The following is a 26,068-nucleotide window of genomic DNA, read 5'->3' on the forward strand; positions in this document are numbered from 1 at the left end:
TAACGGAGAAGGCAATGGCACCCCACTCCAGTGCTCTTGCCTGGAAAATCCCATGGACGGAGGAGCCTGGTGGGCTGCAGTCCATGGGGTCGCTAGGAGTCGGGCACAACTGAGTGACTTCTCTTTCATTTTTCACTTTAATGCATTGGAGAAGGAAATGGCAACCCGCTCCGGTGTTCTTGCCTGGAGAATCTCAGGGACAGAGGAGCCTGGTGGGCTGCCGTCTATGGGGTCGCATGGAGTCAAACACGACTGAAGCGACTTAGCAGCAGCAGCAGCATATTCTAAAGAGAAATGTTCCCTCAAAGGCACTAGACACCTTTATCTCAGGGTATCACTGACCTGAACTAAGTCACCTGAACTAATCACCTGAACTAAGGCATTCCTACACTAACCCCTATGCCAACTGGTCTTAGCCTAGTTCTAGTAACTAGCAATTCATATGAGACCACCATGATTTGCTGAGACTGCTCAGGGCACTTCCCTGAAGTCAGATGAGTGGGAGGTGGGGGAAAAACAAGAAATTGAGAGTAACTCCTTAGGTTTTGCAAGTAAATGGCTAGATACTAAAGTCATTTGGGAACCTTGTAGGAAAAACATGTTGGGGGTGGGCGTGGGAATGGAGAATATTGTTTAGGATGCACGGATTCTGATATGCCTGTTAGATATGCACATGAAGAGGCCACATAAGCCAAGGGATATGTGAATTTGGCATTCAAGGAAGGAGTCAGGGCTGGAGTTAGTGTTTTGAGAATCATTAGCTTATCCCTAGAATTTAAAACCATAAAATGGATGAAATCATCTAAAGAATATATAGAGAAAGAGAGGTGAGGACTCAAGGCTTCCTCTGTCGTGGCCCACATGACATACTCTCACTTACCGAGTTTCAGCATTCCTTCCCCAGCACGGTCGTCCTTCTCTGCTTCTCCTCCAACCTCCTCTACGGATCCCAGACACACACCTCGGGGTTTTCTTTTTAGCATTTTGCGTACTCCTCTCCTCATTCTCAACATCTCAGCACAGCATCTACCGGACACATAGGTGCTCAAATGGACACATAGTAGGTGCTCAAATCTTATACTGAACGCTGAACGAGAATGAATTTTGCTGTTCAAGACTGAAGATGATGAAATTAGCTGAACTGGTTTTGGTGGGGCTCAGCATCTCACATCACATTTCTTATGCTCCCAAGGGAAGCTCGTCCCTAGACGGGAGAGGGATGGAGGATCCAGCTGTCTGCATCCACGGCTCCTTTCCCTGCCTTCTCTGAAACCCAACACTCCAGAGTGAGCTTCAAAGTCAGAGGCTGCGCAACAAACTCACTTCATAATGGCGGACACATTTATGAGGATGAAACATACCCGTCCTGACAATCCCTGCGGGGGAGACCAGCTGAGAATGTGAGAGGGATGCTGCCTGGTGCCTGGCAGGTGTTTGGAGGAGTGTCGCGATGGCTCAGCCATCCAGGAACAGCCTGCTGATCTCCTTCGGGACGCCTCGGGCCTGTCAGCTCCCACCCCTCCAAAGGACAGTACGTGCTGCACAGAGCTTGTCCCTGCTGCAGCCGGAGAGGACGGCCTGCTCTCCACCTGCACAACACAGATGGCACAGATGGGAGCATGCTTCCACACGGGGATGGGCAATTAGGCTCCGTTCCTCCAGCTGTAACAATTACCGGGCGAACACCCCGGAGAAGGACATAAGCCTGGAAGAGAGCCGGCCTCCACGCTGGCCCACCCCAACTTAGTCCTACCAGCAGGCGCTGCTGGGTCCATGCCTCTAGTCCCTTTCACAGGCCTTGCTAGAACCCATGTATCTGGAAAGCATTTAGTGAGATCGGAACACAAGTCAGTCCTCAAGCAGAATATATTTAAGTAAGAAAATACCAAGGCTTTATTTTTTTTTTCCTTATAAAGACAGCCCTGCTGTTGGCTAATTGAAAGGATGTAGAGTTCTCATGAGTAAACAAGAGTTTCTGCTGCAGGCTGCATACTGTAATGCCAAAGAAGTGACATGAAGGGGGCAGAGGTGTAATGCTCTCATCTTCATAGCAAAAAAATGCAAAATAAGACAAAAAGTTAAATGGACTTAATGCTGGGCATCCCCACAGGGAAAGGCAAGACGACTGTTCAGTCAATCGAACAGTAGCTGCGCTGCACACAGGGCTGAGCTGCCCTCACGCCTCTTTCCTCCTGTCTCCGGCTTTCCACATTGGAGGCACAGCCTGGGACCCCAAGGCTGCGTGACAGGAGCTTCTGCTTCACAGTCCACTGAGATGCAATGGGGTGGAGGGGTGGGCGGGCCAGAGGCGCCGGCTCCGTGAGGCACCTACGTGCAGCAGTGGCGCATGTGGAAGTTGACGACATACTCGGCATTAGTCCTCTGCACGGAGATGGCAAAAGGCTCGAAAGGGTGGAAGGTGAAGGCAACGAGGCGTCGCACCGTGTGGTTGATGGGGCGGCCCAGTAAGCCCGCCTGAATCTCAAACTTGAGCAGACCAGAGTCCCGGGCGTAGAACCTAAACAGAACAAGGAGAGGAGAGCGTGGGACAGACATTCACCACCACCTTAAAACCTGAATAGCAGGAAACTCATGAATTAACCTCACCGATGAAATCTCCTCTAACGTCAGCCCCCAGTCAAAATCGCCTATGTCTGATCAGCTCATTTTACGAGCAGGGAGATTATGAACTTCACTATGCTGGCCCGAATCACTGGGTCATTTGTCTTTCCCAAGATGACCCTTAGTGATGGCCTTGATTACGGCCTCCCTTTCTCTAGCAGCTATCTGCCCAGCTACTTACCTGCCTAGGCCAGGGCTGGAAATGATAATGTAAGCCAAGCAGGCATGCTTAAATGTTCAGGCAGCCACATCAAACAAAGTAAGAAGGAAAAAGTGAAATTAATTTTAATAATATTTTAGTTAACCTAACATCGGCATCTAAAATACTATCATTTCAACCAATAATATAAAAGATACTCAAGAGATATTTCATTTTTTTGTACTAAGTCTTTGAAATCTGGTGTGTATTTGACACTTGAGCACATCTCACGTTAGTGCTCACCAGCCATGGGAGGCTGGTGGTTACTAGAGGACAGTGCAGATCTAGGCCTATATCTTGAGTTCTTCTTTCCTCTTTTTAAAATTTATTTTATGTATAAAAAAAATTATTTTTTGGCTGTGCTGGGTCTTTGTTGCTGTGCACAGGCTTTCTCTAGTTGTGGCGAGCAGGGGCTATTCTCTAGTTGCAGTGTGAGGGTTTCTCATTGCAGTAGCTTCTCTTGCTGAGGAGCATGGGCTCTAGAGCTCAGGCTTTGGCAGTAGAGGTAAGTGGGCTCAGTAATTGCAGTGCAGTCTTAACCTCTGGACCACCAGGGAAGTCCTGAGTTTTTAACTGTTAAGAAGAAATTCTTTTGGAAGGTTCTTTTGCACACACAAAAACAAAATACTAACTAGTTTCTACTTTTTCATCTAACATGGTAAGAACAAAGATGCTTCCATTCATCCCAGGACTTAAATGCCTTTTGCCCATATGCAAAGCAAGTGCCCTGTGAACTTGGGAACTAGAGATGACTGGCAGGGTTGGGGCTGAATTGGAGGAAGCTCAAGAAAACAAGGAGCTCTGAAATAAAGAGCTCTACAATGCATTTCCCTCTTGGAAAGGAAATATATAGGAGATACAAAGATATTCATATCCCTTGACTCAATAATTCAAGAGCTTATATCCTCAGAATTTAAGTGAAGTAAATAGTGACGTGAATCAAGATGGCTACTAAAGCATTTTGGGCTTCTCCAGTGGCTCAGTGGTAAAGAATCTGCCTGCCAATGCAGAAGACATAAGGTTGGATCTCTGGGTTGGGAAGATCCCCTGGAGGAGGGCATGGCAACCTACTCCAGTATTCTTGCCTGGAGAATCCCACGGACAGAGGAGCCTGGTTGGCTGTAGTCCACATGGTTGCAAAGAGTTAGACATGACTGAAGCAACTTAGCACGCACAGAGCATTAGCTCTAATGTAAAAATGCAGGTAGAGAATAAATGCTCAGTAATAGGGGAACAGCTAAATAAATTATGCCGCATCTATTTTATGGAATAATATGCCATCATCAGGACTGTAACTTTAAGGACTATGTAACAATATGGAAAATATTTATTAAATAAAAGCAGGCTACAAGGTACTATGCCAACCGTAACTACAACTGCATAAATGTAAACACACACACTGGCAAAGGCTAGAATGGAATATATTTAATACAATAAAGGTGTCAGAGTAACGGCAGTATCTCTTCAAATGACTTTAATATCCCTACATTTCTCATTTTAAATTAAAAAATAAATAAGAATTACAAGAAGTCAGGGTCAATGGCATTTCCAGATTTGTTACTTAAGTTAATCTTTTCAAATCAGAAAGGCAGGGCAGTCAAAAGGGAGAGAAATGTTATCTCGGCTACATGACAATGTCAAATGAGCCCAATTATCTGCTTTTATGTGTGAAAACCTTCCCCTCACCCACAGGGTCCCCAGCACACAAAGGGCTTATAATGTAAAGCGAGTTGTTGATCCTAAATCTAACTACCAGTTTACAGGAAACAGGGGGAAATGAGAACTGCCAGGGATGCAATGAGCAAAAATCCAGAACGTGGGGAATACTACCAGACAAACAACCTGGTTTCTTCAACCACTTCACTACAAAGAAAGTAACGGGAAGCAGAACTCACAAAATAAAAAAGACTTAGGAGGACAGCAACCAAAAAAAACCATACGGACCTTCTTTAGGTCTTGACTGGAACAAACTGTAAAAAGAATATATACACAACAATAGGAAAACGTGAAAAGTCACTTGATATCAGTGATCTTAATAAAGGTTTAATTTTCGTAAGATGGAATAATGGTATTGAGGTTATATTTTTTTTAAGTCCTTATCTTTTAGAAATTCATACTGAAATATTTACAAGTGAAATGCTATGATACCTGGGCTGTGAGAATCCAGACTGGCAGGTGGGAGGGGAGCAGTGGTGGCAGAAAGAGATGAAACAACACTGACAGCTGCGGAGGTGGGGTGATAGGGACAGAGAGGCTCATTACACTCTTCTACTTTTACATGTTTAAAAATGTCCGTAATAAAAAAATTAACTGGTTTCCAGAACTCGATTACAATTTCCCAAAGGAAATATTACAAACAGTAAATAATCGCACAGAATATGTTACACAAGCCTATTTAATACACAATGAAGCTGGATTCTGAAATACTAACTACCACTGTTTCTATGTGAAGAAGACCTTCCAGAACCCAGCTCACACCTCCCTTGAAATAACCCCACAGTGGAAGTGGTGCCAGCTCCTCTCTCTAGCATCTGTGAAAGCAAAAACAGAACCCAAGCTCCCAGCACGGAGGGACGGGGGGTCTGTGAGCTGGACACCCGGGACAAAGGAACTGCAAGGTGCTAAGAGTAACACGGCAACCTGCGTTCCAACATTCTTCCAACTGAGGAAGCGTGAGTTTCTCCAAAACCTACTTGTTCACCAAACTGTCTCTCCTTTCCATTAGGTAACAGGAGGGGATAAAATAATTTGAGCTGAGTAAAATGTAAGTCTCAATTATTTTTAAGTTTCATGTGAAATGGTATTAGGTCATTAAATTGAAAAGTATGGTTCTCTTCCCTGGCTACCTTAAAAAGAGAACAATACCTATCTGAATTGGATATTTTGAGGAGAGGCAAAGAGCAGAACTAATTCATTTTTGATACTAATGCCTACATGATCAAAGTGAAAGTGGCTCAGTTGTGTCCAACTCCTTGCGACCCCATGGACTATACAGTCCATAGAATTCTCCAGGCCAGAATACTGGAGTGGGTAGCCTTTCCCTTCTCCAGGGGATCTTCCCAATCCAGGAATCGAACCCAAGTCTCCCACACAGTAGGCAAATTGTTTACCAGCTGAGCCACCAGGGAAGCCAAAGCACCCACATTAAAGAAACAGCCTGCCCTGTGACTTGAACCTGTTAGTACAAGTCGACAGAGTCACAGTGAAGTGATGCTCAAGAGAAAGAGGAAGTGGCCGCCCACGCCCAGAGGCAGCACGCAGCTGGAGCACCTGATAGGGTGGTCTCCGCAAGTCTTCGGTCGCTCCATGACTGACACCCACTTGTCGTCGTAGCTAAAGAGAGACAGGTCAAGGTAAGGGCTGCCACTGTAGGACTGAGCGCTGATGGGGAGCTGGCCCAGCAGCCGGCGAACGGCCTCCGTGTGTCCTCCGTACTTGGCGTTGATGATAGTGTCTTTAAACCTGAAATAAAGCACCAGGGAGGAAGGCTGTGTTAGCGGCGCACAAGTTGCCTTGGTTTTAAATTGACAAACATGTCTAAAAACAACATATCCTGAAAACACAATCTAGATACTGAACTCTCACACCTCCCAAGTCTACACATCTCCAAGGTGAAGAAGTGAAAGTTGATCAGTCTTGTCTGACCCTTTGTAACCCCATGAACTGTAGCCCACCAGGCTCCTCTGTCCATGGGATTTCCCAGGCAAGAATACCGGAGTAGGTTGCCATTTCCTTCTCCAGGGGATCTTCCCAACCCAGGGATTGAACCCAGGTCTCCTGCATTGCAGGCAGATTCTTAACCATCTGGGCTACCAAGGAAGCCCCTCTGCATACCTACAAATACTCTCAAAAAAGCAGAAAACAGAATGAAAAACTGGAAACACAAAGTTACTTAAGAAAAGTTAGCAAAGATCCTACAAAAGTTAAAAATGAGTATAACTAACCTCTGACAACTATTTCTGTTGAAATTTATATATTTCTCCCAAATTAGAGCCTTCGACTGCATTAACAAGGAGATGCAAAGAATCCTGGACAGAAGTAGTGTCTGACTCTTCTTGGGATCAGTTACAAGCCAACTTGCATCAAATCTTTTGAAAAATTACTGATTCTTTGTTTAAAGTTGGGGAGGGAATTCCCTGGCAGTGCAGGGGTTAAGACTCTGTGCTTCCACTGGCAGGTGCACGGGTTCAATCCCTGGTTGCGGAACCAAGATCCATATGCCATGCGGTGCGGCCAAAAAATAAAAATAAAGTTGGAAACTAGCTACCTATACTTCTGCAGAAACACCAGAATCTGGAAGTACATAATACGAACACAGAGTCATCTATCTCACTTATCTTTAATTATAGTAGTAATAACAATGGAAGTTATTTCTCACAATTATAATAAATATTAAACTTAATATCCTTTGACGAAGTATTTCAATTCTTCTGGAAATCTGCCCTAGGGAAGAAAAATCCCTGTGTACATTCAATATACCAGTGGTCATGACAATGAAAAAAAATGACAGGAATATTAAAAACCTAATGGAAAACTATTATTTTCAAAGATAATGTGGTAACAGAAGAAATGTTTATCATAATGGTAAGTAAAAGAAGTAGGGTACAGGGAGCTCCCTGGTGGAATGGGGGTTAGGATTCCAGACTTTCACTGCCTGTGGCCCAGGTTCAGTCCCTGTTTGAGGAACTGAGATCTTGCAAGCCACACAGCACGCCTTCCCCCTCCCCCAAAAAACCAGTAAGCTATGTTCTGTATATACAGTATGATTGAAAACACACACAAAAACTAACGTCTTTATCTGTGGGAGAGGGAGAGGGTGGGATGATTTGGGAAAATGGCATTGAAACATGTATACTATCAGGTAAGAAACGAACTGCCAGTCTATGTTCGATACAGGATACAGGATGCTTGGGGCTGGTGCACGGGGATGATCCAGAGAGATGATATGGGGTGGGAGGGGGGTTCAGGATTGGGAACTCATGTACACCCGTGGCTGATTCATGTCAATTTATGGCAAAACCAATACAGTATTGTAAAGCAAAATAAAGTTAAAAAACGAAAAAAAAAAAACTAACATCTTTAAAAAAAACAGTAGAAATACATCAACATGGTCATAGTTGTTTTATCAGTTTTATTTTTTTAAATCTCGACACTGAGGTACATCACACAGTTTAATAATCAAAGGGAAAATAAATAATTTTTTAGTCCAGGAGAAATGCGATATAACATCTCACCCTTGAAACTAATGGTATAAAAAAACTCAATGTTCCTAATTTTGATGAGACTAGAGAGGTTGATGAGATGGGTTTTGATTTTTGTTTTCACTGTCAACCTGAAGGGCTAGATGGACATTAACACTTCTCAGTTCCCCTAGAAGGAAGCCGAGCATCAACAGTGCTTTTCCATTACCTCTCTTAACAGTAATTTTTCACAGCCTTGGTGTAAATCATAAAATTAAATCCTGGGCCACACGAAACTTACTTCTTTCCTTTTCACTTGAGCTGGTATCAAAGATCCTGGGCTCCTTGGTTTTCAGCCCTTTGGCAGCCAAGATCTAGATCCACCCTGCGTGGCTCACTGGCTTCAAAAGGTGATTTCAAAGGACGGGGCTGGCCCGTGGCTGTGATGACCACAAACCAAAGCCTCCGTGACCACCCACAGGCTGAAGCCGTTCCCACTGCCCACAGCGCCCACCACCTCTACTCTCAGATGCCCAACAACTAGAAGATGAAGCTGTCACCCCTCTGATGCCTTCAGCGGATTAACTCCTGGCGCACTGTCCCTCTGTCCAACCACCCTTCTCTCAATTCACGATTTCAGAATTCTCAGAGGTGATCCTTCCTACACCATGGCTTCCTAGTTCCTGGACCTCCTTTCTGCCTCAGCAACGCATTCCCACATCATACCCTCAATCTCACTATTACCAATGACTACACCTCCATAATCTCAGGGAGCAGCACACAGACTCCAGTTATCTTCTCTCCTAATTTTCCAGATAACTCACTCTGCTATCCTAGCTTCAACATCCTTCAACTGAAATGGGACCAAAATGCCACTGATCTACCAACTTCTCGCCATCCTATGCCTTCATCATGAACTCTTTTCCTTCCTGAGCCAGCTTACGTTTCACAGTCACTGAAATCACAGACTTTATACCCATGAACTCATGGATAGGAATGTTGCCGTAATGCTGCAAGGCACTCAGGCTGCATTCCCACAGTCCGGCAAGTCACCCTCTCCCTTAGATGGCTACTTCATCCTCCCCACCCTCCATGCTCACCCTCCTGGATGGCACAGCCTTCTTCGTAACTGACAGAAGCCATGAAAAGAAAAGTTTTTAAAGCTCCCATCAGGAAACAGAATGTAGCACTTTTATTATTGGATCACTGCAGTGGTTTACTAACTTCCAGCCTATCCTCCTATGGATAAGATCTATTCTTAAAACAGCAGCCAGAGTGACTCTGTTGAAACGTAAGTGGGAGGGACCACCCTGGTGGTCCAGTGGTTAAGACTCCAAGCTCTCACTGCAGGGGGCACAGGTTCAGTCCCTGGGTAGGGAACTAAGATCCCACATGCCACAGGGTGTGGCCAAAAAAAAATGTCCGTGAGACCACGTCACTCCTCTGCTTAGATACTTCAAACACTACACAATCTCATCTATAGTTAAAGCCAAAGCCTCGGAATGGCCATACGTGTCTGGTCCTGTCTCTCACCACACACCTCTAGCACTCTGCCTCCTGCTTCCTCCAGCCCAGCCACCCTGAGTTCCCTGCTGCTCCTCGAACGCCTGAGACCCACCTCCGGACCTCTACATTTACTTTTCCCTTGGCTTGCTCTATTCTTCCCCTGATGGCCCCATGGCTTGCTCCCTAACCGCCTTCAAAAGCTCAAATATCACCTTCTCAGTGAGGCCTATGCTGAGAACCCTGCTAGGACAGCACGGACCACCTCACCTTAATACGTTCAAAGCCAACAGATATTCTAGACATTGTAACCTGTCCTTGGGCACATCCGTGATGGGAACCTCCCCCTTCCTGTTTCCACCTGGTTCAACCTGCAGCCTGTCATCCTGGACCCTCCCTTTAACATTATCCTCAGAATTCTCTGTGCTTCTCTCCACTGTTTGACTCTACTTTCTGTATCATTCTTTCATGGTTTATTGGGGGATAATGTTTTTCAGAGGTTTCCTTAGAAAGAGAACATGGGAGGTAATTTTTTGAGACCTTATGTGTCTGAAAATGTCTTTGTTAAACCCTATTATTTCGATGTAGAATTCCAGTTTTAAAACCTTTTTTGCAGAATTCTGAGGGCATGATTGTAAGTGTGTGTGTGTGTGTGTGTGTGTGTGTGTGTGTGTGTGTCTGTGTATTCTTCTTTTTCCTTTGGCCATGTCATGTGGCTTGTAGGATCTCAGTTCCCCAACCAAGGACTGAAGCCGGGCCACTAGGTCACCAGGCAACTCCCATGAAAATGTGTATCTTTTAATATTAGGAAATGGTTGACATCGTTTCCTCCCTCTCATTTTTTTATTGCTCCTTCTGGAAGCCACATATTGGATCTCCTGGGGAACTGCTCTAAATTTTTTTAAAAAAATCATTTCTCTCCCATTTTCTTACTCTTATCTTTTTTTTCCTACTTTTTTGGAGAATTTCTAAACTATATCTAACAGAGTTTAGATTTCTAAAGTATTTCACTTAGTATCACTATTCTAGGAATGTTCTTGTTTTTATAGTTTAAATTATTTCAGTTAATACCACGTTCATTTTTTATACTGTTTTATTTTGGTCTCTATCTTTCAAAATAAAGGCTTTCTCTAAGTGACTCGTGATCTCCGATGTGCATTTTTTCTTAACCATTTATTCTAAGCTATAATAGTAACAAAAATAATCCATTTCACTCATTTTATCAGAAGTTCTTTGAAGACTGTAAAATTGACCCATTAGAACCAGCCTTCACAAGAAACAAAAATAATTTTGATTTATATGTACATTGTATTTTCAATGCAGCAAAGTATGATAAGATGATTGATAAAATGTTATTAGGGCACAATTTTGTGGGGAAGATGGATAAATTTGAAAATAAGAAGAAATATAAAAGTTCAAACAGTACAGGAAAAACTTACCCTGAGCTTTTTATGTCAACTATGAATACTAAATTACTATGGTATTAGAGTCCCTTGGCTATACTTAAAAGTCTCAATATCTTAAACTTATACAATGTTATATGCCAATTATATCTTGTAATACTTTTATTTTTAAATGTCAGTGTTTAATATGCTGAAAACTGCATCCTCTGCCACTATTTAAATTTAATAGTAAGAAATTTAAAGAGCAACTTAAACATTAATGTGTGAGATCTACAGTTTTCAGAACCATTTGCTGGTAAGAAGCAAAATTTTGAAGATCATGAAGCGAGAATGTTTATTTTCTCTTCCTACAATTTCACTTAATTATGGGTACACTGTGAAATAAATTTTCAGAAAACATAGCCTCCTCTAATTCCTGACGATATTCATTCAACAAATGCCTAATGAGCTCCTCCCTAACGGCAGACACTGGCCGAGGTGCTGTGGGTATGGCGATGTATATATAACAGACAAACACCCCTGCCCTCGTGGAGCTTGGACCTTCTGGTGATCTCTGTGATATTTTAACTGTACCCAGCTTTTGTTACTAGTTGATAATAATCTACTTAATTTTAAATGACAAAAATTTATTTCAAAATGAAAAAAGCAAAACCTGATCCATATTTTGCTCCCCAAAATCCTTCTATACTGAAGAGAGATGCCAGTCAGGCTGAAAATGTGTGTGAACCAGAAAAAATAAAAGGGCATGTTTACTTGTCCAAAAATCAATATCCACTTATTTTTAATCATGTACTATCCTTCTACAGGAATACGATGCCAGTGAATGAGATAGCTGCTTTGCCCATTTCCCCCTGCAGCAGTAATGCTTATTCTGATTCATCCACTCTGATCTGATCTGTACTGGAACCTAAAGCAGCTGTTTTCTATAACTGACAAGGTATGTGGAACGTGATGAAACACCGACTGACTTCAGTAGGGTTGCAGGCAGGCCTTTGGTCCAAAACAACTAGTCATTTCACAATAATATACTCAGATGATTATGAGAAGCTCTGGTTCTTAGCAGGTGGGTATCCACTGAGGGTGACTTAGGTGTTCTGAGAAGGGCCTCCAAGGGTCTCTTCTTCAGGTTGGTCAGTTTCCCTAGGGAATTAACTCTAATCTCCTGCCTGAAAAGTATATGCCTGGATACCATATCTGATAAGAGGAATAGGAGTCTACCCCATCAGTATATCAATTTTCACTTAATTCTTGGTTTAAGCATGATGAGTCTCATTTCTATTCTCAGCCATGTTTCATGAACTTGAAACCAGAGCCTGCATGGTTCGATTTCTCCAGAGAATAAACCTCTAGCCTTTTGCTGAGCTGGGGAAGAGACAGTCATTTGGCAGTTGGAGGCTTAAGGAAAGGAACTAGAGTATCTGACAGTTGCCTTTAAGAATGTCATCTAGGGGACTCCCTGGCAGTCCAGTGGTTAAAACTCTACGCTTCCACCGCAGGGGGACACATGTTTGATCCCTGGTCAGGGAACTAAGATGCCGCAAGCTTCAAAGCACAGCAAAAATAAAAAAGAATGTCATCCAATCCTCCAGAGGTATACAGGACCTCCAGTTTCTTGACTTTTTCCAGAGTTCTCTGGTGCAAGACAGTTTACTTCTTGATGGGCAAGCTCTGTAGTCTTCTTTTGTTCTTTGAGGTATGTCAAGTTAGTTATCAGCCATCCACTGGCTCTTCAGCTTCTAAAACTCTATTGATATCTCCTCCCCACTCTCTTTGCTCTTGTAGGTTTACATCTCTTCATCCTTTACTGTCACTTTAAGTAGGGTCTTGGGATACAGCAGAGATAAATGCATGTGTTCAATGCACATGTTTAACCAAAAGTTATAAAATTACTTCCTTATTCATTCAAAGTTGGTGATGGACAGGGCCGCTGCAGTCCATGGGATTGCAAAGAGTCAGACATAATTGAACGACTGAACCCAACTGCGCTGATTCATTCAAAAATTATTTTAAGTGCTTGACAGTGAACCACTGCAGATACAGCAATAAACTAAACAAAGACACAGTCTCTCTCTCTCTGCAGGTAACAGACAGTCTAGGAGGAATCGCAGACAACACACAAGTAATCGCTCAGGTGCTAAGAGAGAGACATTTAGGATGACACAGGAGGTTACAACAGGCAGACTGACCCAAGGCCGGGTGGGCAGAAAGAACATGGGAAGGTTTCCCGAAGTAAACAACTACTGGCTCCACACCAACACATTTTCTAGAGAAAAATTAAGCTTGTCAAGTCCAGGGGAGCAGCTTACCGGCGCTGGATCTGCCGTGCAAAATTGTTGCTGGAAGCTGAGCAGGGAAACTGGACTTCACTATGCAGGGTAGCATTCCGGAAGAGATCACAGAAGTTCTCAAAGAGCTCCAAAAGCTCATCTGACGTGTTCTCAAACACAGCAATCACCTCTGTTGTTACCATGTTGTACACCACAAAGAAAGATGCCTGCAGAAGGAGAGAGAGACCCGAGGGACAGCTGAGCATAAGACCTCACCTAACATGTTCACCATTCGGCTGAAAACTCAAACTCCCCAAGTGAAACAAGCAAACACCTCCACTCCGGCACTACAGCAGCAACGTGATGCCTAGAGGTTCTGGAAGAGGAGGAAGCCTCAGTGGGATTGGGCCATCAAGGGCCTCAGAGCTGCCTGATTCCCCACTGTACCTGTGCTGCTGGAATTACTGAGTTGCTCAGCATATATGTATAAAAGGGCTTTCAATCTTTCATTTCAAACTGTGTGCACATTTAATATGTTTCCTTTCAAGTGCTTATTCCCTACTTATGCCCCAACCCACTCTGAGATTAAAAACACTTTTCTAAAATGCCAGATTTAATTTTCCTTCCTGCTGAGAAAGTGATTTGTAGTCAGGAGCTGCCTGTTGGCAAATTATTTTCTCTTGTATGTGTATAGCAGAAAGTTCAATTTGGGGGCACTTCCTTTTCTTTCTTAATATTTCTAACATGCAGAGAGACGTCTTAAGCACACCATGTCCACCTGGGCAAGTTGTAACCAAGCGGGGGACTGCTGCTGGACAAATGAAAAAATCAGAGAAGCATTTTCCATTTCTTTCTTCATAAATGTTCTTTTAGCCAAGAGCGTTTGTAACACATGCTGGACATTTGTAGCAATTCAGATCAGAGGGGGAAACATGAAAAGCATTCAGATGCTCTGGGTGGCAGAGTTACTGCTTTCTCTGAATGGGTCCCTAGGTGCCTGGTCCTCTTCTCTGAACCTCCAGTGTTCTGCTCAGCTTAACACGGAAGCACGAGGTACCCCGAGTTTTTGTCACAGTGAATGTGGCAGTGTGGGTCTTCCACCAGGGCTCTAGAAGTTTCCAGAACGCTAGGATTAGCATTCTGCCTCCTAGGATTAAACCTGAATCTTCATTACCAATTTTTGGAGACATCTGGCCCACCTGTTTCACCAGTAATTAGTCCTTCCCAGAGCTTATATTACATGACTTTTGCGGTCACCTGGAAATTAAATTTAGCTGTAAATTAAAGAGGCTGGAGGGTAATCTGAGAATAATACCCATAATATTAGCAAGGCTTTGTGCTGAGGTACACTTTTTACTCATTAACGTTATTGGAACCTATCAAATTAAATTGGGGAAGGAGGTTGAAGGACAACGAGGGGAGAGTTTGGGTTTAAAGTTACAAATTCTGTAAGCAAAGCACAGAGCCCTAGCAATATTGCTGGCTATGACTTACTGTAGCTACCAGACATAAGGAGGTCACGTTTTAGTGAAGGAGAAAAGGATAATCTCGAATGCGGCAGTCACAGACAACATACTCCCTCCAAAACAAAAAGGTAATTATAGCTCAAACCTAAATACAAGATGGACTCATGTCACTTCTATAAACCTGGACGACACTTGGATCACATGAGGGCTTCACCAGGATCCATCGTGACTGTGTGAATACAGAATTACACAAATATTTACTAACATTCCCACCAGGGCAGACTGGGAAATACACGACAGAAGGGTACAGAAGTCAAGGGCTCTACCAACACCCTCTCATGATGCCTGAGATGAACTGGACGCTCACCCACAATGGTGACTGGCTCAATGGTGACTTCATCATTAATAAGGAAGTAAAAAAATTCAGAAAAAAAAAAATCTCTAACGAATTTATTACTCAGATCTCAATGGGCTTCCCTGGTGTCACTGGAAAGAACCTGCTTTCCAATGGAGGATATGCAGGTTGGATCACTGGGCCAGGAAGATCCCCTGGAGAAGAAAATAACAACCCACTCCAGTATTCTTGCCTGGGAAATCCCATGGACAAAGGAGCCTGGCAGGCTACAGTCCATAGGGTTGCAAAGAGTGGGACATGACTTAGTGACTAAACAACCACCATTTTCGTCACCTCCCCTCCCCCTCCTCCTTTTTTTTTTAGAATACACAAGGTATGATTCAGAAGAAAAATATTAGAAACCATTTTTCCACTGATGGTTGGTAAGGTCTCAGGAGAAAATTTTCTGTACAGTTTCTCTTAAGGGCAGAATCAGCTACAAGTCAATGAGAGAAACCAGACTCAGCTGACGGCAGTTTACTGGTTTGTTCTGTTGTACATTTCCAAACTCGTATATAAGGAGACAATGTGGAAATAGGAGAATGATGGGGGGTGGGGTGTTGGTTCCAAACTGGGAAAGGAATACGTAAAGGCTGTATATTGCCACCTTGCTCTTATACGCAGAGCACAACATGTGAAATGCCAGACTGGACGAAGCACAAGTTTGAATCAAGAATGCAGGGAGAAAAATCAACAACCTCAGATATGTAGATGACATCACCCTTAAGGCAGAAAGCAAAGAAGAACTAAAGAGCCTCTTGATGAAAGTGAAAGAGGAGAGTGAAAAAGCTGGCTTAAAACTCAAACTTCAGAAAACGAAGATCATGGCATCCAGTCCCATCACTTCATGGCAAACAGTGGAAACATTGAGAGACTGTATTTTATTGGGCTCCAAAATCACTGCAGATGGTGACTATAGCCATGAAATTAAAAGATACTTGATCTTTGGAAGAAAAGCTATGACAAACTTGGACAGCATATTAAAAAACAGACATGACTTCACTGAGAAAGATCCATCTAGTCAAAGCTATGATTTTTCTAGTAGCCATGTATGGTGAGAGTTGGACCATGAAGAAAACTGATCACTGAAAAATTGATGCTTTTGAACTATGGCGTTGGAGAAGGCTCTTGAGAGTCCTTTAGACCGCAAGGAAATCAAACCAGTCAATCCTAAATGAAATCAGTCCTGAGTATTCATTGGAAGGATTGATGCTGAAGCTTCAATACTTCGGCCACCTGATGTGAAAAACTGACTCATTGGAAAAGACCCTGTTGCTGGGAAAGATTGAAGGCAAGAGGAGAAAGTGTCGACAGAGGGTGAGATGGTTGGATGGCACCACCAACTTGATGGACATGAGTTTGAGCAAGCTCCGGGAGTTAGTGATGGACAGGGAAGTCTGGCATGCTGCAGTCCACGGGGTTGCAAAGAGTCAGACATGACTGAGTAACTGAACTGAACTGGTCAACAATAAAGTAGACAGCTCCTCAAAGGTAAATGTCCACATCGCCCTGAGGTTCAGCATGGTGTTTCAACCCAACCGTCTTCACGGTTTCTATACTCTTAACACAACACCTTATTCCTATTTGTGAAATGCGTCTTCCCCATCAACATCTTTCACCCAAACTAAAAAACCCTCAGAACCTGCAGTCCTGGTGATTCACTGGTAGATCAAAAACTTTTACTTCCTTCCCATCTTATCACTGCTCCACAGTCTATGTGCCAGCATGAGGGCAAGGTCAGAGTAAAGTCATAGAGCTTAACTCTGTTAAATAAACTGTCCCATTGGTTACAATCTACAGATTTTGTGAGGAAGTATACTGAGTTCATTTAAGTAAGAAAAAGACTAGTTACAATGTAAAGATATTGTGAGAAAGTATTGACATCATTTAAACAAGAAAAAAGACTAGACTTTTGGAAGATTTTCCTTTTTTGTATGGTGGGTTCATTCTCATTGCCAGAACTAAAACAGACCAATAAGTACAATCTTCCACAAAACCAAGGCACTATCCACAGGGAGTCAAATCTTAACCTTAGAGCATCGGGGCTTCCATCTCCAGGGTACTGAAAATGCTCTGCAGAAGAATTAGGGTAGGGAACCTCCCTGGTGATCCAGTGGTTAAGAAACTGCCTTCCAATGCAAGGGACATAGATTTGGTCCTTGGTCAGGGAATGAAGATCCCACATGCTGCAGGGCAAGCAAGATGGCCCTGCTTGCTGCAGCAAAGACCCAGCGCAGCCCCCAAAAGAGTTAAGTTGCAAAAAAATATATATTAAAAAAAAGAGAAATAGGATAATATTCACAGGGTTGACTACCTATATGTCAGTGGCTTGAGATTTAGCTTCCATTTGTCCCAACAAATACATATGGCTAGAGATAAGTGGAGCTGTTCTAAGTTCGGCCCTAGGGGAGCAAAAATTCAAGATCCACATAAAAGGCGTTGCTTCCGAGAGGCTGGGCACAGGCAGGAGAAGCCTCCGCGAGGAGGCGGAAGGGTGACGGGCGGGCCGGCAGCTCCTACCTGTGACGGGTCTGTGACCCGCAGGGTCACCACGTCCTCGCTGGTGTACTTGATGAACAGGTGGTTCTCATCCAGAAGCTGCATCTTCCACATGCGCAGCTGCCGCAGCTGGTCAAAGTACTGAAAGAAGCGCCTCTTGGCCACGGCGCTTCCGTCCTGCTCTGCCCGGCGCCACAGGTACACCAGCAGCCGGTGTTTCAGGGAGTTGATGAAGGGGTCCCTGAACGGGTTGGCCATGCCTGTCTGGCTGTCCCGCTGCACCTCGGGGAACATGGCCGACACGGTGAGCAGGTCGTCCTCGTAGCAGAAGCGGCCGATGGTCCTCACGTCGATGAAGGTGCCCTCGGGGGTCACCTGGAAGACGTGGATGGTCTGCTGCTGCACCGACAGGATGGCCAGGATGTTCTTATACAGGTACAGCCCCTGGTTGTGCGACAGGACCACCTTGTCGCACTTGAAGGTGCGCGTGTCACACAGGCGGCCGGTGTGGAGGTCAACGATGTGGAGGGAGTAGTCCTCCAGGGGGGACCGGGGATTGGGGGTCACGGACTCGCTGTTGCGATACACCTCGTAGAAGGGGGGGTGCGGCTCGTCTGGCAGGTAGGCGGCGGAGCCCACGATGACGCAGCGGCAGTCGTCCGTGAAGAGGCTGCACTCCCGGTTCAGGTGCTCGCCATTGGCCGCGACGCTGGTGATGTGCAGCAGGACGAAGAAGCGCTCGAAGAGCCGGCCGCGGATGTTGACGGACCGCTGGTCGTTGCCGTTGGCCAGAATCTCCCCCTCGTAGCCCTGCAGGAGGTCCTCGGCGGCCTGGCAGCCCTGGTACTCGTAGATTTCCAGGGAGGTCTGGTCGGAAGAGAAAGCGATGAAGTAGCGTCCGTCGGGGGAGAACTTTCGCAAGAAGCAAGGCGGCTTCTCCACATTGACGACCGTGAAGTTGGGGAAGACGTTCTGGTGGAAGACCCGGACCTGGTGCCAGTGGGTGCCTGCCTTGCCCGAGCTGATCCGCCGGCGCTCCAGGCGGTGAATGACATTTTGGTTTTGGATTCTTCGAGGTTTGATGGTGGAAACATGATGATCCATTATCACATCTCTGCATGGGAAAGTAAAAAAGAGAAGTCAAGAAAACAAAAATTTACCAAAACATAAATACAGATGACCTCTGCACAAGGCAGGGGTGAGGAGCACCAACCCTCTGCACCTGAAAATTTGAGTATAACTTATACTTGGCTCAGTATACGTGGTTCCTTCCTGTCCACAGATCTTCCACAACCGTGGATTCAAGCGACGTGCAGAACTGCAGTATTTACTGTTGGAAAAAACGCACGTGTACAGGAGAAGGAGAGGGTGGGATGAACTGAGAAAGTAGCATGTTGTGTAAAACAGACAGCTAGTGGGAGGCTGCTGTCCAACACAGGGAGTCCTGCCTGGCGCTCTGTGATGACCTAGAGGGGTGGGGTGGGGGTGGGAGAGAGGCTCAAGAGGAAGGCAATATAGAAATAGTTAGGGCTGATTCCCGCTGTTGTATGGCAGAAACCAACACAACATTGTAAAACAATCATCCTCCACTAAGAATAAAATAAAAATTATGAACGGCTTAAAAAATAATCCATGTGTAAGCGGACCTGCATAGTTAAAATCTGTGTTGTTTGAGGATCAACTGTGTATACACAAGTCAAATACATTTCCTCCATATACCCTGGGTGGAGGAGCTCCCAACATGATAGTGATTGGCATTTCTCCTTCCCAAGTTACAGTTAGTAAGTGGTCCAGATAGCTTTAAGTCTATCAAAACTCAATTTTTGAGGGAAGGATGAATTCTCTAGGAAGACTTTCAAAGCATGCTCAGCTGTTGGGAATATTCAAAAGAACAAACCTTCAACTACATCAAATTTTCTCAGTGTAAACACCATATTCACTGTGTAATTCATATAAAAAACACATTCACTGGGCTGTTAAGATGTCCATACTACCCAAAGAATCTACAAACTTAATGCAATTCTTATCAAAATTCTAAAATCATTTCTGGCAAAAATAGAAAAATTCATCCTAAAATGTACATGTAACCTCAAGGGACCCTAAAACACAATTTTGTAAAAGAACAAAGTTAGAAGACTCAGACTTACTGATTTCAAAAACAGTGGCATGACATAAGATAGAAAAATATACCAAATGAAGAGAATTAAGACCTGAGAAATAAACCCTCCCACGCATAAACCCAAGTCTTCCCTGGTGGCTCAGACGGTAAAGGGTCCGCCTACAGTGCAGGAGACCCAGGTTTGATACCGGCTTGGGAAGATCCCTTGGAGAAGGGAATGGCAATCCACTCCAGTATTCTTGCCTGGAAAATCCCATGGACGGAGGAGTCTGGCTGGCCCCAAACCATGAGGTCACAGTCAACACGACTGAACGACTAACACACACATACACACATAAACCCAAGATTAGAAATTCAGAGAACTCCAAACATGATAAACCCAAAGAAATCCACGCCCAGGCATATCCTAGTCAAACTGTGAGAAACTAAAACATGAAGTAAAAACCTTGAAAGCAACCACTTAAATGATACATTAGCTACAAGGGAACAACAATTCATATACCTGTGGATGTCTCATGAGAAACTATGGAGGCCAGAAAGAAGCAAAGCAACATTTTTAAAGTGCTGAACCAACTGTCGGTTTGATCATTCAAATCTCAGCTAAATAGCAACTCTTCAGTTTGTCTCTACCTTACCTAAAGTCATGCCTTTTTCCATCCACATCAATCTGCTGTTTTACCTTATTTTATTTTCTTCAGCCCTTATCACTTTCTGAAACCACCTGTTTACTGTTTTAGTATCTGTCACCCGACACTGGACAGCAAGCAGGGGCCTTGTCTAACTCCTTGCTGAATCTCTAGCACCTAGGACAGCGCCTAAAGCACAGCAAGTGCTCACAAATAGAAATGAATGAATGGAACAACATTTGACAAAGGTTGTCCAGGATAAACAACACATTAGGTAAAATAAAGGAGGAACATTTCAGAAAGAAAATAGCTTAAAAATACACTTAAAAAGAGTGTAGTGTGGTACACTTGGGAAACACAATTCCAAGTGGTTAGAACACAGGAAACACAGTGATAAGAGAAACCTAAAAAAGTAGATTGGAGCCAGATTAGAAAATACTTTGCGTGCCATGTCATGCAAGTTATTACAGGTTTTAAGCAGAGGAGTGACTGATCCAATCTAAAAACATACAGACAATGGGAATTTGTTTACATTCTGTCTCCTGAAATTAGAAATGCCTGGTGTAAGTATATATACTATCTGTGCTGTGCTTAGTTGCTCAGTCGTATCTGACCCTTTGCACCCGTGAACTGCAGCCCGCTAGGCTCCTTTGACTGTGGGTATTCTCCAGGCAAGAATAATGGAGTGGGCTGCCATGCCCACCTCCAGGGCATCTTCCCGATCCAGGGATCGAACCCATGTCTCCTGTATTGCCAGGCAGATTCTTTACCACTGAGCCACCAGGGAAGCCCAAGAATACTGGAGTGGGTATCCTATCCCTTCTCCAGGGCATCTTCCCAACCCAGGAATTGAGCCAGGGTCTCCTGCACTGCAAGCAGATTCTTTAGCAGCTGAGTTAGTCAAGTTAAAAATGTGCATACTTGTATGACTAAACAAATCAAGTTTCTCAAACTACTAATCACAATTCATTAATATATTCCTACTGATTTAGAATAGAGCAAAAGACTGCAAACCACTGCTCTCAGGCCAAATCTAGCCTGCCTGTTTATTTTTATAAATTTTTATTGAAGCACAGTCACACCCACTTATTCACATTGCCTATGCCTGCTTTTGCTTTACAACGGCGTAGTTGATTTGTTAAGACCAAAGACCACACAGCCCACGAGCTTAAAATCCTGACCTAGAGAAATGTCTGCATGTATGTAACAGGAGACACATACAAAGATGTCCACAGCAGGACTGCTGGCAACAACAAAATCTTGACAATACTCCAAATGTCCATCATAGCTAAAAAAAAAAACAAAAAAACAGTAGACTAGCTAAATTCATCCAGGCACATTCATGCAGGGGATCTTTTTCTTATTTAGTTTTGGCTGCACCATGAGACTTGTGGGATCTTAGTTCCCTGACCAGGGATTGAACACAGGCCCCAGCAGTGAAAGCACCAAGTTCTAACCACTGGACTGCCCAGCAATTCCCCCACGCAAACAATGAATTAATGCACTACAGTCATACATAACAACACAGATGAATCTCAGACACAGTGTTGAATGAAAGAAGCAAGTTACAGAATACATACGGTGTGATTTCCTTTATATAAGTTTCAAACCATTTCTAGTTTAAGAACACAAACACATATGGCATATAATTAGAAACAGTAAAGGAATTACAAACCTAAGATTCAAAAGTGGTACCTCTGAGGAAGTTTAGGAAATGGGATGGGAGTTAGGGACACCCTGGTGGCATTCTGAAGTGTGTATTTTTTTTTTTCCTTGAATTAGCATTCATTGTACTGTTATTCTTTTAAAATTACATATTTTTAAGTAATATTTGTGCTTACTCAGAATTTTTCTTAATTAGAAAACAATCACTGTGAAGGGTAAACAAAGGACAATAAAATGAAGTCTGAAGTACACAAAAATGCAAACCATGAGAAACTGTAGAACTGCCAAGGTGGCTCTGACTTTCTCAGCAGACGAGGCACAGGAAAACACAGTTACAGACTCTACACTGCCAATTAGATAAAAACTTAATAGCTGCTTGGAAGAAGCACAGAAATTCCCAGCACTGAATTTTAAAAAAATCTCTCTCATGAGTTTTCTAAAAGGATTTTGGCATGATTCAGCAACCAATATCCTCCACTTCTGAGCAAAAATAAACAATAGTGAGTTTCACACAGCTGCTCCTTTTCACAGTGACACAGTTCATGGGCACATTTTGATATAGTCCAAAAAAAAAAAAATACTAGTAAGGTTTAAGCAGTTTTAAATACCAAGTAATGTACAAAACTACCTCACTCACTCCCTGTCCAGGACATCTTTGCCACTCTCATCCTTCAAACCCAAGATGGGGGCTGAAATCAGACAGGGAGACCAGCAGGGAATGAGAGCCAAGTATGGCCCACGAATGGAAGAAGGAACAGGCATTTGACACCGTCTAGCAGACAGACTAACTTAGGAGAAGGCAATGGCACCCCACTCCAGTGCTCTTGCCCGGAAAATCCCATGGGCAGAGGAGCCTGGTGGGCTGCAGTCCATGGGGTCGCTACAAGTCAGACACAACTGAGTGCCTTCACTTTCACTTTTCACTTTCATGCATTGAAGAAGGATATGGCAACCCACTCCAGTGTTCCTGCCTGGAGAATCCCAGGGTCGGGGGAGCCTGGTGGGCTGCCGTCTATGGGGTCGCACAGAGTCGGACACGACTGAAGCGACTTAGCAGCAGCAGCAGACTAACTGGCTTCCCTGGTGGCTCAAAGGTAAAGAATCTATCTGTAGTGCAGGAGACACGGGAGACTTGGGTTCAATCCCTGGGTCAGGAAGATCCCCTGGAGGAGGGCATGGCAACCCATTCCAGTATTCTTGCCTAGAGAATCCCAAAGACAGAAGAGCCTGGTGGGCTACAGTCCATAGGGTTGCAAAGAGTCGGACACGACTGAAGTGCCTGAGCGTGCACAGCAGACTAACCACAAATAACCGAATCAGATAAAGCATACTAGTTGTTTGACTTAGAGTCACATATCATGTTAACCAAACTAGATGCTTAATTCTTTAAAAAAAAAAAAAAAAAGTGTATACATTTTGAATAGTCCCACCTTAAATTCTCTGACTTGTCTCTTTAAGGGAAAAGCCACCAGTACTGTGATGGGGGGAGAGGAGTGGGGTGGGTAGAGGTGAAGGCCTGCTAGCTTCAGCTCCAAGTTGTACAGAAAATCCTCCCTTAATTTCCTAACCCTTCTCTCAGTGTGCTCTCTTCCTGCTCCGTATTTCCTATCACACAATGACAGTTTTTAGAGATGGTGGAATTTGGTCTTTTTCAATCTGTCTTGTTATTCCAATTATGAACTACACGCTCATAAAAACGCAGACAATATAGAAAAAGTACATAATGAAAGTCCCTTCCAGTCAGAGTAGGAGTTACGAAAAATGTTAGAATGACTTATAATATTTTTTCCAAAAGCTGACCCTCTACCCTTCCCTTACTCTAGTTAATGGCACAGCTACTCACCTGCTGCCAAAGGAACCGGAAACCTGAGAGTCTCCCTTGGGACCTCTTTTCCTCAGCTGCCGTACCTGATCAATCAGTCCCCGAACTCTGCAGCTTTTACCTCCTCAACTGTTCTCTAATGCTCTACCTTCTTTCTGTCACGACCAGCCAGCACCCTTACCCAAAATGTTCATGACTTCATGTCTACATCATTGCGACCATTCCATAAGTGGTCTCCCTAAATTCCTGTCCACTTCCAATCTGCTTAACAACCAGAGCAATCTTTTCAATATTTGTTTCTGATCACATCCTTTCCCCTATGGATTAAAACAAGTACTGGATTGGCAAAAAAAAAAGTTCATTCAGGTTTTTCTGTTACATCTTGTCTTAATCCGTGTGCCGTGCTGTGCTAGGTCATTCAGTCGTGTCCAACTCTTTGCAACCGCATGGACTGTAGCCCACCAGGCTCCTCTGTCCATGGGATTTCCCAGCCAAGAATACTGGAGTGGGTTGCCATGCCCTCCTCCAGGGGAATCTTTCCAACCCAGGGACTGAACTCAGGTCTCCCACATTGCAGATGGATTCTTCACTGTCTGAGCCACCAGGGAAGTTCCACAGGGGGAAAGAAACAAACTTTCTGGGCAACCCAGTATCTTCCCATTGCTCTTAACATCAAAATCCTTACATGCCTTCTCTTTGCCTGCTTAATCATTTCTTTAACAGGCAGCCCACCTCCTGTCTCTGAACCTTGGCACGTGCTCTTCATCTCAGTCTGAAAAAAGCTCTTCTCTTCAATTTGCCAAGTTAACTCCTATTTCAGACATCAGCCTAATCATCACTTCCTCAGGGAAGTCTTCCTTCACCTTTCTATCAGGTACACCATTCATATCTCACCTTCATTAACACTCACCACACTTGCAACTTCATCTCTGCATTTTAGTTCTGTCTGTGGCACTAGATGGCTCCCCAGGTGGCACAGGGGTAAAGAATCTGCCTGTGGTGTAGGAGATGCCAGTTCAATCCCTGGGTTGGGAAGATTCCCCTGGGGAAAGAAATGGCTACCCACTCCAGTATTCTTGCCCGGGAAATCCCATGGACAGAGGAGTCGGGCAGGCTACAGTTCACAGGGTCATAAGAGTCAGACAAGACTAAGTAACTATACAACAAACGGCACTGGCGCTACATGGTGAACTCCTGACCAGTACACAAACATTATATCCTGTAAGCCCATCATGGGTTTGACCCATCGTAGGCCTAGTTGACCCATTGGAAAAGACTCTGATGCTGGGAGGATTGAGGGCAGGAGGAGAAGGGGACGACAGAGGATGAGATGGCTGGATGGCCTCACCGACTCGAGGGACATAAGTCTGAGTGAACTCCAGGAGTTGGTGATGGACAGGGAGGCCTGGCTTGCTGCAATTCAAGGGGTTGCAAAGAGTCGGACACGACTGAGCGACTGGACTGAACTGAACTGAAGCCTCCTTTTCTGAACGTTCTTTACCAACTCAAATATCCACAGGGTCTGTTCCTCTACCTAGCAGGTATTTTCTCTGGCCCTTGCCACATTTTTCAAGTTGCAGCTTGAGGGTCATCTCCTTTAGGAGGTCTTCTCTGACCACCCTGGCTGAGAGATCCTTTTCGCTTTACCTATACTTTTCCTGTTTGAGTCCTTACTAGTCATCGCCATAATGTGAATCTGTACTTTCGTTTGCACGGCTAAGTGCTTACTGCTCGACTCCCCCATAAACTCCCCAGAAAGGAAGTAACAAACATGCCTACTTTGGTCACCTTAGTTTTTTCAGAGCCTAGCACTGAAACATGCATCTGCACTTTATCAACTGAACGAAAGAAGAAAGCCTAGCTGAAGTGGTCACTAACTCATGGTGCGGTACTAAGCTGGGTACCCGGTCAGTTTCCCTATGCCTGCAGGTGCACGTAACCCTCTCTTCTTTCTGACGGCTTCCTAAACGGGAAGGGGACACCTAGGGGCGGGCACACATGCCCAAAGGGGCGCCCCCGGAAAGAAAAGCCCGGGGCGGGGCCTCAAAGGGAAGAGCATTCTAAGGGCGGGCGGGGGCCGCAGGACCTAGGCGTCACGCGGGGAGGGGGCAGCCCCATAGCCTCGGAGAGAGCCTGACGGGCCGAGAGGCTGGAACAAGGAAGGAGAAGTCCTCACCTGTCCGGTCCGGGATCAAAGGGCCGGGGCAAGGGACACCCCGTCCTGCTGGGCGCGCGCCGGCCCCGGCCCCGGCCCCGCCCCCGCCATGCCGTGGGACCCGGCGCCTGCAGCCGCGGGCTCTCGC

General features: G+C 44.6%; 1 protein-coding gene across 1 annotated transcript; it reads right to left on the reverse strand.

Moving 5' to 3' along the window:
- Positions 1 to 1,865: 1,865 nt before the first annotated feature.
- Positions 1,866 to 26,064, reverse strand: DET1 (DET1 partner of COP1 E3 ubiquitin ligase). Its single transcript, XM_052659483.1, has 5 exons — positions 25,942 to 26,064; positions 17,555 to 18,647; positions 13,214 to 13,401; positions 6,092 to 6,283; positions 1,866 to 2,518 (listed from the first exon to the last, which is right to left on the reverse strand). The coding sequence occupies exons 2-5, from the start codon at positions 18,635 to 18,637 to the stop codon at positions 2,329 to 2,331; spliced, it is 1,653 nt and encodes a 550-aa protein (XP_052515443.1). The 5' UTR covers positions 18,638 to 18,647; positions 25,942 to 26,064; the 3' UTR covers positions 1,866 to 2,328.
- Positions 26,065 to 26,068: the final 4 nt, after the last annotated feature.

Source organism: Budorcas taxicolor, chromosome 21 (assembly GCF_023091745.1).
Source record: "Budorcas taxicolor isolate Tak-1 chromosome 21, Takin1.1, whole genome shotgun sequence".
NCBI lineage: Eukaryota > Metazoa > Chordata > Mammalia > Artiodactyla > Bovidae > Budorcas > Budorcas taxicolor.

Bases quoted from the DNA above. Each gene is read 5' to 3' on its own strand.
- DET1 (XM_052659483.1), bottom strand. From the start codon at position 18,637: ATGGATCATCATGTTTCCACCATCAAACCTCGAAGAATCCAAAACCAA. The intron at 6,284-13,213 runs GTAAGCTGCTCC...GCTTTATTTCAG, and splicing joins GCACGGCAGATCCAGCGCCG to GTTTAAAGACACTATCATCA. The intron at 2,519-6,091 runs GTGCTCCAGCTG...TGTTCTGTTTAG, and splicing joins TGCGGAGACCACCCTATCAG to GTTCTACGCCCGGGACTCTG.